This window comes from Spermophilus citellus (genome assembly GCF_964194105.1).
Source record: "Spermophilus citellus genome assembly, chromosome: 10".
Taxonomy (NCBI): Eukaryota; Metazoa; Chordata; class Mammalia; order Rodentia; family Sciuridae; genus Spermophilus; species Spermophilus citellus.
This window is the reverse complement of record NC_138197.1, coordinates 34,029,240-34,049,401: the sequence shown is the minus strand read 5'-3', so window position 1 is coordinate 34,049,401 and position 20,162 is coordinate 34,029,240. Positions and strand designations below refer to the sequence as shown.

At 39.4% G+C, this 20,162-nt stretch overlaps 1 protein-coding gene across 1 annotated transcript; it reads left to right on the top strand.

Moving 5' to 3' along the window:
- Positions 1-3,352: 3,352 nt before the first annotated feature.
- NANOG (Nanog homeobox) lies at positions 3,353-19,958 on the top strand (the record flags this gene model as incomplete). Its single annotated transcript, XM_081310781.1, has 5 exons — positions 3,353-3,503; positions 5,686-5,951; positions 7,203-7,289; positions 7,833-8,185; positions 19,778-19,958. 5 exons carry the CDS (start codon positions 3,353-3,355, stop codon positions 19,956-19,958), a joined length of 1,038 nt encoding a protein of 345 aa, XP_081166907.1.
- Between the last annotated feature and the right edge of the window lie 204 nt (positions 19,959-20,162).

The window sequence follows — 20,162 nt, the reverse complement described above, 5'->3', positions numbered from 1 at the left end:
TGTGTCAGCCGAAAACTAGAAAATAAATATTAAAAAATTAAAAAAAAAATGATGGAGCAGCAATGCTCTGTCTTCCCATGAAAAAGTTTGAGAACTAAGGTTTGGTAAAATCTAACTTTTATTTATTTATTTATTTATGTATGTATGTATGTATGTATGTAAGTGTGTGTATGTGTGGTATTGGAGATTGAACCCAGGGATGTTTAACCACGGAACAACATCCCCAGCCCTGTTAATTTTTTACTTTGAGACAGGGTCTCGCTAAATTTCTTAGGCCTTCACTAAATTGCTGAGGCTGGCTTTGAATTTGTAATCCTCCTGCCTTGCCTCCCAAGTCACTGGGATTATAGGTGTGTGCAACTGCACCTGGCTACTTTTAGATTATACAGGATCTGTGGGAGAACCAGAAAGGAGGCTGAGAGAGAAGCAGGATAATAGAAGGAATACCAGGAGAGAATAAATAAGAAGAGATTTAATTTAAAAAAAAAAAAAAAACACGGTCTTTTTACTACCCATGGTCACTTCTTTCTGCCTCAGGTTTCTTGTCCCTAATTTCCAGTGACTTCATTTGACATCTCCATCTGTACTGATTTATTAAAGTCACAGTGATCAAACATGCATGTACATGTATCAGGCACTGGGCTAGACGCTAATGGAGCTCACCATATCTTACCATAGCCAGGAGTGTACCATATTGCTCTGTTATCTCTGAGACTCTCTCCTATTGCATCCTTGCCTTGGAGCTTTTTGTAAACATCAATAATTGGAACCCATCATTTTCTCTCATTTGTTAACTTTCTGGAATCCCCTTCCCTATTCTTTCCTTATTTTATCTTTTCAGCTCACCTGAAGTCCTCAGCAGTTTTCTGATCCCGCTCCCACTTCCTCCCCTAGTTTGTATACCTCATTCTTTCTCAGTACTTATCACACAACTTTACAACTGACTTTTTGGTCTATTCCGACCTGCTCTACCAATTGTTAGCTCATTTTAACATACTCTTCCTCCACTCACACAACCCATTCCAGCAAAGTCTCCCGACAGCTTCAGAAATTTTTCTCAACCTTATTCAAATTGCTGTCCTTGATAAAGAATGTGGCAAACCTGCCTTCCGGCTGCCAGCCCCCTTGTCTTTGATCTTTCACCCCAGAGACTCGCCCTAGATAGACCCAAAGAGACCCTGATGGGGGCAGGGGCATTCATCCAGGCTCTTATGCAAAGAGGCTTCAGCAAAGAATAAAACTTCTCGTGCCTGCCTTTTAGAGAGATGCGGGTAAACTCAGATATTTGGTGGCCTTGACAGCACCCATTTACCAAACTGTACTGATTGAGAAACAGGAAGTCAAGTTTTTCTTTTTTTTTTTTTTTTTTTTTTTTTTTTTGTGGTACTGGGGATTGAACCCAGGGCCTTGTGCAAGTGAGACAAGCACTCTACCAACTGAGCTACACCCTCAACCCAAAGTTTTTCCCTTTTAAAAGATTTTTTCCCCCTGTGCTGGAGATCAAACCTAGAGCCCTTGCACATGCTATTATTATATTTTATTTCTAATGAGACAGTGACCATCTACTTGAAGCACAAATCATCCAGTTCTATTCACTTTCTCTCTGAGGCCTCTATTCTTACTTTTTTTCTAAAGGTGATAGTTTAAAAAGACAAAAGATTACACAGTATAATATCTCCTTGGTTTGAGCCCAACCACACACCTACTCTCACAAAATGACATCATCGTTTGATTGTAAATGAAAACCAGCCTGTGAGGGAGGAAGGCCAGCAGTACTGGGTGGTGATCCAAGTCCTACAGCTGCAGGGGAGGGTTAGAATCATGCCTCAGAAAAATACATATTTGGGTTTTGCTTTGAGGAGTGGAAGACAGGAAAAGAGCAGGAAATCTTAGGTTTCTTGAATGTTGGATTCAGGAATGGGGAAAAAATGGAAAGCTATAGATTGTTACTTTTGTCCTTAAGTATGTTAGTGCTGAGACTTAATTCTGAAATTTTTGTTTGATAAATATACTCCTCATCCCTAAAATTGTAAAGTAGGGATGGAGATGGTGTTGAAGGACATGACAACATTCCCAGCCTAAGGGGGAAAAACGAAAGAAAGAGTCAAAGGGGAAGAAGTCTATGAGAGGCTTCTCTATACCTTCTTCCAGTTGGACTGGCTTAGAGGTCAGTAAATCTCATTTTATATCAAGAAATGTCCCTGATTAAATAAGAAGCTGGTGTTTTTATTCTATCACATTCACTGTATTAAAATGATAATCACACAAAAAAATGGTCATTTCAAACTTGGTTTGGAGCACAGGCTCCTCATGTAGCACAGGATCTATGAACAAGCCACCGTTACATTATGTAGATCACTGAGAGGACAAATATGAATCACTAGTATATCTTCTTTAATTCCTACAACAATACAAAAAGTGATTTATCTTTATTTACAGATGAAGAAATTGAGACATAAAAGTAAGTGAACCAAGATTCTAGCGAGTAACATGTATATAAAAACTAATTTAAAATCTTCCTGTGGGCTGGGGCTATAGCTCAGTTGGTAGAGTGCTTGCCTAGCATGCATAAAGCCCTGGGTTCAATTCCCAGCACAACATAAATAAATAATTACTTCCCATAATAAAGGTAGATAAATGTTTAACAGGATACTAAAGTGTCTTATGTGAGTAGTTCACATGTCCTTTCCTCTGGTTTTTGTTAAAAACCAACAGTCCTGAAGGAAAGACTTTTTGTCTTTGGAAGAGCTAAACAACACTAGAAGGAACTAAGGTGGGTGGTGTAAACAAGCCCCTTGTTTAACATCAACTAATCCCCTTAGGCAAAGCATTTTAATATTTTATTCTCCCTTTAGGGTAAATGAAAGGAGAAAATGAAGATAGGTTGAAATTTCTAGAACTTGGAGGTGCATCTTTGATTTAAAGGTGGAAACACTGTGAACCTAAAAGTATTTAATCGCTGAATTTGTTTACAGATTTTATATATATATATATATATATTTGTTTCTAGATTTTGTGGTCCCACTGGTTCCCCACCCCGTCAGAGCTACCCCACAGCAACTTTTGCATTACAATGGCCTTGGTGAGACTGGTTGAAGGGAATCACTAGGGTGTGGAGAGGCGTGGGGCTGATGGGAGGGGCGGGTCTAAAGGTGATAGAATCTATATTACAAATCCAGAAACTAAAGTTTTAGACTTCTACTGGATTGGGTTGCCTGCTGAGGCGGAGACTGGCTTTATTCTGGCTTCTTGATATTTTTTTTTTTTTATCAGATCTTCATTTTCTTAGGTCTTTACCTAAGCCTTAAAGACTTGTTCTTTTTATCTTTTTTTTTTCCTTTTTTTGAGGAACATGAGCATGGATCCGGCTTTTCCGCAAAGTTTGCCTTGCTTGGAAGCATCTGATTCTAGGGTCTTTTCACCAATACCTGTGATTAATGGTCCCGAGGAAATTTATCCACCTGTTCAAATGTCATCTGCTGAGATGCCCCTCACAGACACTGGTAAGGAAATATTTAATCCTTGAAAAGCCAAGTTCCTTAGGAGAGAGGAAAGGAAAGGGGTTAAGGGTCCATTGCCCTCTTGAGGAATTACAGTTCATTCATATAAAGGTGTCATTATTGTCCTTTGGATGTTCTCTTTTGAATTGTAATTTGGGGACATTTTCAATTATGCCACAGGTCTCAGGAATTATGGACTAAGATGAGGGACATGGAATTGAGCAGTTTGTATGTTTTTGAAAACCTATATGCTTTTAGGCATTGTGGAAACAAAAGTGTGTTGTCACAATTAAATAAGAGATGTACAAGTCCTAAACAGTGTTGGGCACCAGGTTACAGTGGTTACAGTAAATATTATGGTTCATTAGCCAGAGGAACTAACATCTCAGCTTGGGGATAAGCATCATATTTTTGGTTGGTCAAAAATGCCAAGTCGGGTCAAGGTGAGATCATCTAATTAGTGTATGATTTATATAGATGAATTTCTTCTGCCATAGTAGTGGTTGGTTCTTTTAACCTTTGGATATGTGGATGTTAATGAGCAGTTCTAAGTTTGGACGCATCTGCTATGTTCAACTGTCCTAAATCCCAAACAAATGTTGACCTAATTTTATGGTAAAGATAATTCCATGAAAGTTTTGTTTGTTTGTTTGTTTGCACCTTGCTGTCCCTGAGGCTGACTTTGAACTTGTGATCCTCCTGTCACTGCCCCCGGAGCCACTGGGATTACAGGCATACACCACTGTGCACCCAGCTCATAAAACTTTAAACTTGTTAACAGTCAAACAGAATGTGGCTAGAGCTAAGATTTAAAATCCATTTGCGGGGCTGGGGGACTGGGGTTGGGCTCAGTGGTAGAGTGCTTGCCTCACACATATGAGGCACTGGGTTCCATCCTGAGCACCAGCATACATACATAAAGATATTGTGTCCATCTACAACTAAAATAATATATATTAAAAATAAATAAAATAAAATCCATTTGGGCTTTAAAACATATGCCTAGGCCAGGTAGAGTGGTGCATTCCTATTAATTCCAGCTACTTGGGAGGCAGAGACAGGAGGATCATAAATTCTAGGCAATTAAAAACAACAACCACATTATCTTGAAATAAAATTAAAAGGGCTGGGTATGTAGCTCAGTGTAATTGAACATCTCTGGGCTCAATACCCAGTAAGACCCCCCCAAAAAAAAGTGGAAAAAAGAAAAGTACAGAAAATGATAACTATACATATATATATTTTGGGGGGTTGCCTGGGATGGAGCCCAGGGCCTGGCACATGCTAGCCAATTAATCATTCTACCAATGTGGTAGAACCCTAGTGTAATGACTGCTGTAGTTGAGCATTGTTTTTTTGTTTTTGTTTTTGTTTTTTACCAAGGATTGAACTGGGGGGGGGTGGGGGGGATGAGCCACATCCCCAGCCTTATTTTTATTTTATTAGAGACAGGGTCTCACTGAGTTGCTTAGTGCCTTGCAATTGCTAAGGCTGGCTTTGAACTCCCAATTCTCCTGTCTCAGTCTCCTGAGCAGCTCGCCGGCTCAAGCATTGTTTTTCATGCACAAATGTGTGTAGATAGTTAAATTTTAGGACATGATCCATTTCTCATGCTTAGTTGAAGATTTTAAAAACTACATGTAAGAAGCAGAAAAGTGCATTTTTGCTGTTTTAAGGCCTATTTATTTCAAGACCACAGGGTACTATTGGTGTTGAATCTCGGAGAATACTTCAATGCAAATAATTAATGAGGTGGCTGCTGAGTTTATGACTGAGTGTAGCTCAGTGGTGCCCTCGACTAGTGTGTGCAAGGCTCTGGGTTCCATCCTCAGCACCCCAACAAAATGAATAAATATATTTATAAAATACAGATACTTATAAACTTTGTGTGTGTGTGTTTTACTGGGGATTGAACTCAGCACTTCATCATGCTAGGCAAGCACTCTACTACTGAAACATTTCCACAGCCACTTGTAATACTTTACATTTTTGTACATAGGTTGGTAAAGTGTTCAGGGTTGGTTGGTTAAGGAAAAAAAAAAAAGAATTGTTCCTTATTCACCTTATGTCTAAGGTTGTGATGATTATAAAAGTGCTTCGAAAAGAAGAAATTTAATATTTAAGTATTTGAAAAATATTTATAGAGTTACAGAGAAAAGCATCAAATTTGTTTTGTTCCCAGCAGTCTCTCCCTCTCCATCCTCCATGGACCTGCTTATTCAGGATAGCCCTGATTCTTCTACCAGCCCCAAAGTGAAACCATCCACTTCTGTACAGGAAAGCACAATAAAGAAGGAAGACAGTAAGATGCAGGTCAAGAAACAGAAGATGCGCACAGTGTTTTCTCAGACCCAGCTGTGTATACTAAATGACAGGTTTCAGAAACAAAAATACCTCAGCCTCCAGCAGATGCAAGAACTTTCTAGCAATCTGAACCTTAGCTACAAACAGGTAGGGTTGTTTTGTTGTTGCAAAATAATGCCAATTTACAGATAAATGTGGCTAACATCTCTCTGATGTATCTCTGTATATACTCCCCACCCCAGCCCTATTTATGTATTCATAAATTATTTGATACAGGAGATTGAACCCAGGAGTGCTTAATCACCGAGCCAAATCTCAAGCCCTTTTTATTTTTTATTTTGAGACAGTCTCGCTAAGTTGCTTAGGGCCTTGCTAAGGTGCTGAGACTGGTCTTGAACTTTTGCTCCTCCTGCCTTAGTGCCTGAGTTGCTGGATTACAGGTAGGTTACCTCTATGTATACTATGTAAAAGCACCCCTCTTAATAATTTAATTTAATTATTAAATTAATAATTTAATTCTAAAATGAAAATGGAATCTTTTTTCATTATATTTTAAAAAAATTTTTTTAGTTGTAGATGGACACACAATATCTTTATTTTTATGTGGTGCTGAATATTGAATCCAGTCCCTCACACATGTGAGGCAAATGCTCTCCCACTGAGCTACAGCCCCAGCCCTCATTATATTTTCTTTACCTGTGTGCATTTTTTTACTAAGAAGGTCAGTCACTTTTCATACATTTATTGACCATTTTCTTTCTCCAATTGCTTTCACCTCTTCTATCCTTTATTTTCAGTCTGTGTTCACTTATATTGAAAATGAATTTGTATCCAGGCACAGTGGCATGGGCTTGTATTCCCAGTTACTCAGGAGGCTGAGGCAGGAGAATGGCAAGTACGAGGGCAGTCTGGGCAATTTAGCAAAACCTTGTCTCAAAATAAAAAGGTTTGGGGATTTAGCTTAGTAATAGAGCACTTGCCAACCATGTGAGAGGCACTGGGTTCAATCCCCAATACTGCCCCCCAAAGAATAAAGAATTTATATAAAGCTCTTCATCCTACTTAATAGTGTACAACTGTGTGTGTGTGTGTGTGTGTGTGTGTGTGTGTGTGTGTGTGTGTGTGTTTTGCATCATTGAAGTCCAGGAGATGTTTGGTTGTCAAATGTTTTACGGTTTTCCATCTCTGGTGCCAAATATAATTGTGCTCATAGGGTGATGAGGTGTTGCAAACAAGTTATCTATAACTAATAGTGTTGGCAAAGCCTATGAGCAGGGAGATCAGTAGTCTTTTAAATATAGCAGGTCTTATGATCTTTCCTTTTGATGATCTTTTAGTTTTATTCCATTTCTGAATACATTCCTTGTATTTTATAATTCCTTTTTATTTTTTCTGAAGGTTAAGACCTGGTTCCAAAACCAAAGAATGAAATGTAAGAGATGGCAGAAAAACAACTGGCCAAAGAATAGCAATAGTGTGACTCAGGTAACAGGAAATTTTATCTGATCTTCCCCCCCCCCCCTTTGGTACTAGAGATTAAACCTGGGGCGCTTCACTACTTAGCCACATCCCTAATTCTTTTTTGTATTTTATTTTGAGACAGGGTCTCTATGAGTTGCTTAGGGCCTTGCTGAGTTGCTAAGGCTGGCTCTGAATTCATGATTCTCTTGCCTCAGCCTCTCCCGAACCCGTGGGACTGTCATTACAAGTGTGTGCCACCACGCCCGGCTGGTCTTTCCTTTTGATGATCTTTTAGTTTTATTCCATTTCTGAAGCGTACAATTCCAGTTAGTTATTTTCCTTAAACCGTTTGAGTCAATCCACTATTTTTTTCCCATATTTTTTGGTGCCTTACACTTGTACATATTGGTGGGATTTGTTGCTACATATTCATACAGGCACCCAATATAATTTTAGCCACTATTATTTCCAAGTATTTTCCCTTTCTCTCCCCCTGGTCCCTTCGCTCTACTCTACTGATCTCCCTTTGATTTGCATGAGATTAAATCCACCATTTTCTTTTCAAAGGGCTCACTACCCACTGAATATTCAGGTCCCTACTCTAATTATAACCAGGGATACCAGGTTAATTCACCTGGAAACCTTCCACCATGGAGCAATCAGAGCTGGAACAACCCAACTTGGAGCAACCAGACCTGGAACAGCCAGTCTTGGAGCAGCCAGTCTTGGAACAGCCAGTCTTGGAGCAACCACTCCTGGAATACTCAGACCTGGTACACCCAATCCTGGAACAATCAGGCCTGGAACAATTCATTCTATAACTATGGAGAGGAATCTCTGCAGCCCTCTATGCAGTTCCAACAAAATTTTCCTGCCAGTGATTTGGAGACCACCTTGGCAATCACTGGTGAAAGCCATAGGTGTTTTAGTACTCCACAATCCATGGATTTATTCCTAAATTACTCTCTTAACAGGCAGTCTGAAAATATGTAAGGATGGGTACATGATTCATTTTTGGTCTGGGCAGTGGCTCAATTCCTTCCTTGAAGGATTTTTTTAATATTTATTTTTTAGTTTTAGGAGATACAATATGTTTATTTTATTTTTATGTGGTGCTGAGGACCAAACCCAGTGCCTCACACTCGCTAGGTGAGCACTCTACCACTTGAGCCACAACCACAGCCTGATTTTGTTTGTTTGTTTGTTTGTTTTTAACTTTGGAGCTGTATACTTCTCTGCTTGATATCCTGGTTCTCCTTGTGCTACTGTGCCAATTTGAGGATTTTGAGTCTGATTAGAGACTCATCAAAGACAAGTTTTTGTGTGTATATGGTGCTGGGGATCAAACTCAGGGCCTCATGCATGCTAGGAAAACACTCCACCACTGAGCCATATCCCAGCCCACAAAGAGATTTTTATATATATATATATATATATATATATATATATATATATATATATATATATATATATATTGTTGATAGACCTTTATTTTATCTATTTATATGCAGCGCTGAGAACTGAACCCAGTGCCTCACATATGCCAGGCAAGGGCACTAGCGATGAGCCCCAACCCCAGCCTAAAGAAGTTTTAATAGCCTTGCTTGCTACAGACAAGATATCTCTGGCTACAGATAAGAACTATTACTAGTTTGGATATCTTTTTTTATTTTTTATTTTTAGATGTTGATGGACCTTTATTTTATTCATTCATTTATATGTGTTGCTGAGAATTGAACCCAGTGTCTCACACATGCTAGGCAAGCGCTCTTCCACTGAGCCACAACCCCAACCCCTAGTTTGGATGTCTTTAGGATATAGAATCTTCACCTTAAGAATAGGAAGTAAAAAGTACAAAGAAGTATAAGAAGGATTAGTTCCACTTTCTGCTACTGGAAGGTTTTACTTATTAAAAAGTCAGTTGTTTCTGGGCATGGTGGTGCACACTATAATCCCAGTGGCTCAGGAGGCTGAGGCATGAAGACTGTGACTTCAAAGTTAGCCTCAGCAACTTATCAAGACCCTAAGCAACTCAGACCGTGTCTCTAAATGAAGTATAAAAAGGGCTGGGGATGTGGTTCAGTGGTTGAGTTCCCCTGGGTGGTTCAATCCCTGGTACCAAAAAAGGCAGTTGTTGAGGTGAAGAGTAAAGGGTTAAGCTACATAATGTGCTTCATTGATTTCCTCCCTGTTTGGACTCTCATTTTACTCTAATACCTAATTTGCTCATTAATATTTGTAGAAAGATAATTTAAGATATTTTATACTTAGTCGCATTCTGATAAATCAGTACCCATTTGGCTAATTTAAGTACAAATGAATAAAAGATCTATTTTACCTTTAGTTGTCTCTTTTTATTTCACTTTGTAGTTCCACTACTAAACATTTGGTTTAAATAGTGGGGTTTTATTACTTTTGTTTTTGAGGTGGCCTTCACTAGGTTGCCTGGGCTAGTCCTAAACCAGCTTTACCACTGCTATAGCCCCAGGTTGTTTTTGGTTTGTTTGTTTTTGTTTTTGTTTTTTTAATTTTGAGATGATTTCACTAAATTTCTGAGATTGGCCTCAAACTTGTGCTCTTCTTGTCTCTGCCTCCACAGTTACTGGGATATGACCAGTGCACACCACTCTTGGCTCTTTATCACAATTTGCATGCTCTCTGCACTGAGCTGTACCCCAGCCCATTCATTACATTTTTTTATATGGGATGAAAAACTTAACTAGGTAATCTTATATAAATAAGGAAAGTAAAGGTAACCACATATACAGTGCTAGGTGATTTAAGCAAACTTTTTTCCTCCTTTCATGTGTAATTTTATTGAAATTGTTAAATTTGCAGATACAGAGTGCCATGTCAGGAGACCAACCTGGACAATTTAGCTAAATCTGATCTCAAAAAGGCTTAGGGCTCTACATCTCAGTGATAGAGCACTCCTGGGTTCATTTTCCAGTACCTGAAAAAAAGGAGAATTAAAACAAAGACTTCCAGGGCTGGGGATGTGGCTCAAGCGGTAGCGGTAGCGCGCTCGCCTGGCATGCGTGCGGCCCGGGTTCGATCCTCAGCACCACATACCAACAAAGATGTTGTGTCCGCCGAGAACTAAAATATAATATTAAAAAAAAAAAAAAAAAAAAAAACAAAGACTTCCAGCACCCCCAGCATTGCACACAAAAAAACAACCCAGCAACAATAAAACAAAAAACCAAGCACTTCCCTAGGGCATGTAAAAGGTAGAGTATGAGTAAATAAAAGGAACCATTTTTATTGACCTAATGAAATAACACAAAAAGGAAGCATGTAATATTCTTATCTATACTACATATGTATACGTACTAGAGGCACATCAGCACTCACTCTCAGGGAATGCAAGTAAATTCCACAGCTACTCATCAAGCGAAGGAGAGCTGCTTTTGTGGCCAGAAATATTACTGTCCTTCAGTGAGGGACAGCATACTCTCATGACAATTCAGCATATTCACATGGCGATTCTGCAGAGTCATGGCTAATTTGGGGTTAAATTCTCATTCCAGGTCCTAGTCATTAATTTCCTTCATTCCACACCATCGATCTGATGGCTGCTGTGTAGAGGAGGGAAGGAGGCAGGTCATAAACATTGCTACCCATCCACCCCATATGGCACCCATCCTAAATATATTAAGGCTACCATACTTTGTGCCTTGTCTTTGTGATTTCTAGATTTTTTTTTCCTTGTACTAGGATCAAATAAGCTAGGCAAGTGTTCACTGAGCTGTACTCTTTGCCCTGAGTTTATCTAAATTTGTGTCTTGATAACCATAGTTGGAGTTGGTGATACCATTTCACAGAAGTAAGTTTGTAGACACTTAACCTTTCAAAATTACTTTTAATATTTTTTTAATTGTAAATGGACACAATACTTTTATTTGTTTATTTTATGTGGTGCTAAGAATCAAGCCCAGTGCCTCACACGTGCTAGGCAAGCACTCTACCTGAAGCCACAACCCTGGCCTCTCAAAATTCTTCGACAACTTTTTCTAGAACCATACAATTTATATCAACCACCCAAGGACTGGGAATAATTTTGAGAGACTGGACCAGCTGCTACTTTTACATCAGGTTTCACTACAACCTCACACCAAGGGACCTGTGCAAATGCCTACATTTTGGTATACTTAGTGGAGCTAATTTCCTGTGCCAGAAGCATCTGTTAGTCCTGGTTGACTTCTAGGAATTAAACCAGAGACCCTGCATCTAAAAGGAGAAAAAGCAGGCCCTAATCATCATGTGGGATTAGGCCCCAACTTCCTTAATAAGACTCCTATAGTGCAAGAATTAAAACCAAAAATCAATAAATGGGATGGATTCAAACTAAAGTTTCTCAGCAAAAGAAACAAGTTGTGAGGTGAATAGAGAGCCTACATCTTGGGAGCAAATATTTACCCCTCACTCATCAGACAGAGCACTAATCTCTAGGGTTTATAAAGAACTCAAAAAGCCAAACATGAAAAAAACAAATAACCCAATCAATAAATGGGACAAGGACCTGAACTGACACTTCTGAGATGTCAATAAGTATATGAAAAAATGTTCATCATCTCTAGCAATTAGAGAAATGCAAATCAAAACCTGGTTGACTTCTTTATGTAACCAATTCCCTTGATCTCTTGCTTGAGGCAAAGTCCTCTTGGCCTCAGAAGACAAGCAATATATCAACAGTCCTCCCCCATTTTCCTGCACCTGTCTGCAGCTGTTTCAATTTTTTGTTTTTTAATTGTAGACACCAGGTCTTCTGATCAGTGGTATTATTCAAAACAGAATCCAACATGTTTGTTTGTTTCTTTTAGGTTCAGAATAAAGTAGAAATATAAGCTGAAAGACCAAAACATTGAATTTTTGAAACTTTCATTTTCTTTTATTATTATTCTTTGCTTCCTTAATTCGTTCTTTTTTGGTATACATGACAATAGAGTATATTTTGACGTATTTTACATACATGGAATACATCTTATTCTAATTAGGATCACATTCTTGTGGTTGGTTTTTAATATTTATTTTTTTTTTTAGTTCTCGGCGGACACAACATCTTTGTTGGTATGTGGTGCTGAGGATCGAACCCAGGCCGCACGCATGCCAGGCGAGCGCGCTACCGCTTGAGCCACATCCCCAGCCCTTGTGGTTGGTTTTTAAAACTTCATACATTTTAATAAAGCAATTCACCTACATAATTAGAAGTAACATCCACCTTATAGAAGGAGAAAAGAGAAAGTAAAATTTTTAAATTTATTTACTTATTTATTTTGGGGGTATCAGATTGAACCCATTGAGCCACATCCCCAGCTCCCCCTTTTTAATTATTTTAATTTTTAGACAGGTTCTCACTAAATTGCTGAGGTTGGCTTTGAACTTGCAATCCTCCAGCCTCAGCCTCCCGAGCCACTGGGATTATAGGAGTGTGCCATCATGCCTGGCCAATTTTTTGTTATTTATTTATTTATTTTAGTTATCGATGCACTTTTGTTTTATTCATTTATATGTGGTGCTGAGATTCGAACCCGGTGCCTTATACATGGTAGGCAAAACACTCTGCCACTGAGCCACAACCCCAGCACTCCCCACCTTTTTTTAATCGTTCTGGGAATTTGGGGATTAAACCCAGAGCCTTTACATAGGCCAGGCAAACACTTTACCATTGCACCACATTCCCAGTCCTCAGGGAATGAATTTTTTTTTTTTGGGGGGGGGGTAAGGGGGATTGAACTCAACCACTGAGCCATATCCCTAGCCCTCTTTTGTATTTTATTAGAGACAGAGTCTCACTGAGTTGCTTAGCGCCTTGCCCTTGCTGAGGCTGGCTTTGAACTCAGGATCCTCCAGTCTCAGCCTCCCAAGCTACTGGGATTACAGGTGTGAACAACTGCGCCCAGGTAGGGAATGAAATTTCTTTTTTTCTTTTTTTTTTTTTTTTTTAAGAGAGAGTGAGAGAGGAGAGAGAGGAGAGAGAGAGAGAATTTTTAATATTTATTTTTTAGTTCTCGGCGGACACAACATCTTTGTTGGTATGTGGTGCTGAGGATCGAACCCGGGCCGCACGCATGCCAGGCGAGCGCGCTACCGCTTGAGCCACATCCCCAGCCCGGGGAAAGAAATTTCTAAGGGAAAAAGAGGGATGCAAAAAAGAATTGAGACTGGCAACGTGCTATGGTACACTCCTATAATTCCAGTGGCTCAGAAGGCTGGAAGCAGGAGAGTTGCTCATTCAAAGACAGCTTCAGTAATTTAGGGAGGTCTTAAGCAATTTAGCAAGACCCTGTCTCAAAAAGTAAAAACAGCTGTGGATGTGGCTTAGTGGTTAAGCACTTCTGGCTTCTATCCCTAATACCAAAAAAGAAAAAAAAAAAAAAAAACCTGAGGCTGGAAGGTGAATTTTTTTTTAAATATTTATTTTTTAGGTGTAGATGGACACAACACAATGCTTTATTTTTATGTGGTGCTTAGGATCGAACCCAGGTCCCGCACGTGCTAGGCGAGTGCCATGCCACTGAGCCACAATCCCAGCCCCTGGAAGGTGAATTTGTAACTAATTTTATTTTGGTTCACCTTGTGCCGATGAAAAGCCTTAAATTAGGTTTGCACCTCTTATAATTTTTATAACATTTTCAAGTCTTTTATGGTGATTTGCTTAAACAGAGAGTGAATTTTGCTTTAATGTTTATTTGCTTTGTTAAATTGCTGATATTGGTTTGAAACTTGAAATACTCCTACCTCAGCTCCCGAACTGCTGGATTATAGGCATGTACTATTTTGTCAGTTTTTTTTTTCTCTTTTAATCAATCTTATGTAACAATCTCTGATAAAGTAACCAGTGATGAGTTCTCATTTGGCCATGAAAACAGAATGATCAAAGGAATGACTAATCCAAAAACACTGCATCTTTGAGACAATTTTCTATTCTGTTTATGAATGCATTTTTTAATGTTTAAAAACATCTGTCTTAGCATTTTAAATTAAATAATAACAAGATGTTAATAGCATTATTTGTAGTGGCAAACAACCAAAACAAATATCAACAAATAACCAAAATAAATATCAACAAAATAGATTGAATTGCATTTGTAATGTGTAATATCTAAATTTACACTGTGTAACAGATTTAAATTTCATGAAGTAGAAATATATCTGATATACTAAGTAGAAAAAGCTGGGCTGGTAGTATATAGCCTGGTGGGTGGTGTTTAATGATAGGAAAGAAATCATCTTAACTTTGGCTAATAGATTTAAGGAAAATAGGGGAATTTACTGTTTTTGAACATAGTTACTATCTTGATTATTTTATATTTTTATATTATTCCAAATAGATATCTCTAAATTCTGACATATAAAGAGTTTGAATTTTAGCACTGAAATCAAGAAGCCTGTCTAGCCAGCTGTGGTGGTGCATGCCAATAATCCCACCAACTTGAGTGGTGGAGGCAGAAAGATCTCAAATTCAAATCTAGACTCACCAATTTAGCAAGGTCCTAGGCAACTTAGCAAAACCTTATCTCAAAATTTAAAAATTAAAAGAGCTGGACAAGTAACTCAGTGGTAGAGTGCCCCTGGGTTCAATACCCAGTATATATGTGTGTGTGTATATATGTATGTATATGTGTGTGTATATATATATATATATATATATATATATATATATACACACACACACACACACACACATATATATATATGAAGATGAAGCCACAAGTTAGTTTTCTTGATATCCTCCATTCTAGGATTAATTAATTATAGGATTCCTGGGGAAACATATTGGTAAATTAGTATCAGTTTGGCATTCAAATTATGGGGCTTTTTGTTTGTATGGGGGTTCTTTTGCAGTGCTGGGGATTGAATTCAGAGCCTCAAGCATGCTAAGCAAGCACTCTGCAACTGAACTACAACCACAGCCCAAATGTTTTAAAAGTTCCATCTCTCATCATTCTTAATTCTCCCTACAAAGTGTTAATTTGTGCCATATCTTTTATTTTCTTCTCGTGGTACTAGAGGTGGTACTGTACCTATAAACTACATCCTCAGTATATGTGTGTGTGTGTGTATAAATATACATACACACACACACACACATACATACACATATGTGCACACAACTATAAGCTACATCCCCAGTATGTGTGTGTATATTACATCCCCAGTATGTGTATACTTCTCAGAAGAGGATATACAATCAATCAACAAACATGAAAAAATGTTCAACATCTTTAGCAATTAGAGAAATGCAAATTAAAACTACTCTAAGACATCTCACTCCAGTCAGAATGGTAGCTATCAAGAATACAAACAACAGTAAGTGTTAGCGAAGATGGGGGGTGAGGGGGTGGGAGGGCACACTTATACATTGCTGGTGGGACTGCAAATTGGTGCAGCCAATCTGGAAATCAGTATGGAGATTCCTTGGAAAGCTTGGAATGGAACCACCATTTGACCCAACTATCCCACTCCTCGATCTATACCCAAAGAACTTAAAAACAGCATACTACATTGACACAGCCATATTAATGTTTATAGCAGCACAATTCACAATAGCTAAATTATGGAACCAAACTAGATGTCTTTCAGTAGAAGAATGGATAGGGAAACTTTGGTAAATATACACAATGGAATGTTACTCAGCATTAAAAGAGAATAAAATCATGGCATTTGCAGGTAAATGGATGACATTGGAGAATATAATGCTAAGTGAAGCAAGCCAATCTCAAAAACCAAAGGGCGAATGTTTTCATTGATATAAATGGCTGGTGTTGTGGCTCAGCGGTAGAGCAGTCGCCTTGCATTTGAGAGACCCTGGGTTCAATCCTCAGCACCACATAAAAATATATGAATAAAATAAGGGTATTGTGTCCAACTACAACTAAAAAATAAATGTAAAAAAAAAAAAAAGAATGCTGAATCATAATGGCGATGGAGGTGGGGGGAGGGAGCATGAGAGGAATGGAGGAACTTTAGATAGTACTAAGGAAAGGGAAGGAGGATGGTGGTAGGGATGAAGGTGGAATGAGTTAGACATCATTACCCTAAGTACATGTATGAAGATCCAAATGATGTGAAAATACTTAGTGTTCAATCAATGACTTGAAAAATTGTGTAATGTGAAATGAATTGCATTCTGCCATCATGTATAACAAATTAGAATTAAATAATTTAATTAAAAAATTCCAAGAAATAAGAAAAATTAGCCTGAAGGCAATATAGTATGTGAAAATGATGTATGTTAATAATTTAATCCTGGTTTTTCTTTTTTTTTTTAATCCTCATTTTTATATTAAAACATTTAAAGTGAAATCTGTGACCAGGCTTGCAGGTTTACAGAAACATATCTAGAAAGAGTCAGTAATAATTAAACTGACATAGAAACCAGGCATGATGGTGATTGCTTGTAATCCCAGCAACTCAGGAGGCTAAGGCAAGACGGTTGAAAGTTGAAGCCAGCCTCAACCATTGTCAAGAACCTCAGCAACTGAGCAAGACCCTGTCTCAAAACTTAAAAAAAAAAAAAAAAAAAAAAAAAAAAAAAAAAAAAGTAAAAACAAAAAGGCTTGAGATGTAGCTTAGCTAAGGTAGAGAGCCCCTGGGTTTGATTCTCAGTAATATATGACATACAGTATACAACATCCAGAAACATCATTTACGTAGTATAGACTGTATCAATCATAAAATGACAGTGATAACTTACCTTTGTGGGAACTAGATTTAGGATTCACATTTTGAGGAAGTTCAAATTTATCAAACAGTGCTAGATGTAGTCGAACATGCCTGTAATCCCAGCCACTCCAGAGGCTGAAGTAGGAGGATACCAAATTTAAAGCCAGCATGGCAACTTAGTGTGACCCTGTCACAGAATAAAATAAAAGAGCTGGTGTTGTAGCTCAATGGTAAAGTGCCCCTGGATTCAGCCCCTGAAAAACCAGCCTCTACCTCAGAGCAAAGCCTGTCCAAGGAAGGGGAATGACCTTTGTCCTTGGAAAGACCCACAGAGCTCTCCTAGGCACATTCCCACCCTGCTAAGTTGTTTATCTACAAATAACAGGAGAGATCTGCTGGCCAGGTGTCCCTGACTCAGTCAGGCTAGGTGAGGATCCATAGCAGCCCCCCAGCAGCCACCAATCAGCATGAGACAAGGAAATACCTGGGATGCCAGATGACCCTCCCAGTAGGTTATGGTGGTTGATAATGTGTTGTGAAACCCTGTAGTTCAGCATGTACACCCCTCTTGGCTTAAACCAATCAGTTCAAACGAATCCCCCTCTTGTAGTAACCAATCACCCCTACCCAACTTGTTCCCGCCAGTGAATGTGCTAATCATGTTTTAGAGTTGTTGTTTGATTTTCCTGAGGTGTGTGATGATTTGCTAAGAGATGCTATGATGTATGTGAAATCCCTGCCTTCCCCAAACAGTGTATAAAACTGCTGTAAACCCTGGGCTCGGGGCCTCTCAATGTCACCAGTTGCTGTGTGCATACGGAGGACCGAGCTAGCTTGCAATAAACACCTCTTTGCTGCTTACATAGATCTTGGTCTCTGGTGGTCTTTGGGGGGTCCTGAATTCAAGCATAACACCCCCAGTACCAAAACAAAGACAAAAGAATGTTTAACAGCCAGTGCCACAGCACAACTTTCTGTCATCATGGAGAGATGAGATCACAGAGAGGAGAATGGCTACTTGCAGCCAGGAAAATACTTGGATTTCATCATTGGTGAGCCAAGTGCCCAAATGATCAGAAAAGGAGACAAGCAGTGTCCTTGCTGAATGTCAGGATTGGTGGAAGACAGCACAAGGCTTTCCAGAAAATTCTCTTAAGTAGGTCCTGGACTTGGCTAACAACCACTGCAGCTGAAGGGGGCTAGGGAGCCACTGAGGCCCCTCTGAAAGGTATTTTTTAGAGAGAAAAGGGTGTGGGGTCGGCCCTGCACGGCTAAGACAAAGGTGGAAATGTACCATGAGTCGCGGCATCACCTCTGGGGAGCTCTGCATGCCCCCAAACGACAGGTAACTCAGAGCTTATACTCAGGACTGGGCTCCCTTTTTGTATGGGATGTGACTCCATGTAAAAGAGTCGGGGGCCTTAGGGCAGCCACAGCCTCCAGGCCTACACACCCCCTGCAACATGCCAAAAGGCCACTAGTCTCACAGCAAAGGTCACCCCGTGAGCTGCCAGCTCTGATGGTCTAGTTGTAGACTCCTTTGGCCTGTCCCCTACTCAGCAGGTTGAGCAAAGCAGGTCTTAGTCCCTTTGAGCTGGTAGATCTCCCTACTCCGCCGGCAAGGCTCCAGGTGTGATTCAGAAAGAAGGGGCTTCGAGAAAGGTCCTTCAGGGCCATGGCCTTCTCGGCACTCACCATTGGTGAGTCCTGCAAGACTCCAGCAAGCACCACATAAGATCTCATCTCTTTGGTCTCCTCACCATCTCCAGCCTCTCAGTAATTTTTTTTAAATTTTATTTTTTTTGGTACTGGGTATTGAACCCATAGGAGCTTAACCATTAAGCCACATCCCTAACCCTTTTAATTTTGAGACCGAACCTCTGCCAAGGTACTGTGATCTGCCTCCAGCTTTTACGAGTAGATAACATTGTCCAACATTTCTGTGAGGATGAAATGAACTAGTAATTTGGGGAGTTTTGTTTTATTATATATATATTTTTTGAACCCTGAATTTTGGATTGAAAACTTGATGTCATGAATTTTATTTGTAGCAATTTTGGATTGTGTTGTATTCTTCTGGAGTTTTTTTTTTTTTTTTTAAGTAAAAGCACAATTTTATTGTATTTTCTTGTCAAACAACTTTACTTGAGGCAACAACTGAAATATAATTTAATTCAATAGAAAATATCACACTGGGAGGGGAAAACAGAGAAATAAAAAAAGAAAAAGAAAAAACCTTAAATTAAAGCCAAACATTCTTTCTAAGGCACAGCATTAACATTTTCAGATTGACAGCAGAGTGAGTTTGTTTCCATGAAACACAATCAGAAGCCCAAAGTCTGCCTTTGAAACAGTTCCCACTTCATCTCCATTGCTTAGGCTCAGGGAATGATGCTTGTGGCCTAACTTAGAGCCAGGTAGCCAGTGATGACATCAGATGGCAGCCTCTTAATATAGGAAAATTCTTCAATGGGTGCTGAACCGCAGCTTTCTCTGGGGGTCTGTGTAGTTGGCTCTTTCTGTCTTGGTTTACATGTAATGTTTATATCCTTTTAAAATCATTTGGTTCAGTTCCATGTTCCCATCAGTCACAGTTATCCAGTATTCCTTGATTGCCTTTTATATACTAATTACTGAGGACGAAGTTCCTGCATTCTTCTCTCTGAAGAATCTTCTTGAAGTAGTCTGTTTTCTCCATCACAGACTAAAGTATGTGTGAGGTAAATACCTGTGGATCACAGGCTTAGTTAGGAAGAGGTGGTCCTCATTGTTTTCAGAGCACTGCAGGCCCTCTGTGACAGTCTGCTGAGTTCCTCTTTAGTTAAACAATCTCCTTCTTCAAGGTGCTCAGCAACTTCTGCTGGGTCTCCGCCTCTTGGTCACAAGCTGGACTGTGCTGGTGAGCAAGCAATGATGGCTGCAGGAGCTTTCCTCCCTTGCTCCCAAGGTTTGCACAGCAAACATCACCGGTTCCGCTTGGGTCCCCTGGTGGTCAGCGGCGGCGGGGAGACTCCTGTGCTCTGAGGACAGTGTCAGTGGCTCCTGCTCTCTGGCTGCAGCAGCTCCTCCACTTTGGCTGCAGCAGCTACTCCTTTTGTCTTTTTTGTTCTAGTAGGCAACTAATGTCTTCCCAGCAATGTTCAGCTGCTGACATCTCTGCTCTAACTATGGCTTTTAAACCTGAAAACTTGCCTGGCTAACAAGATGTTGCACGTCAGCTCAGGAATT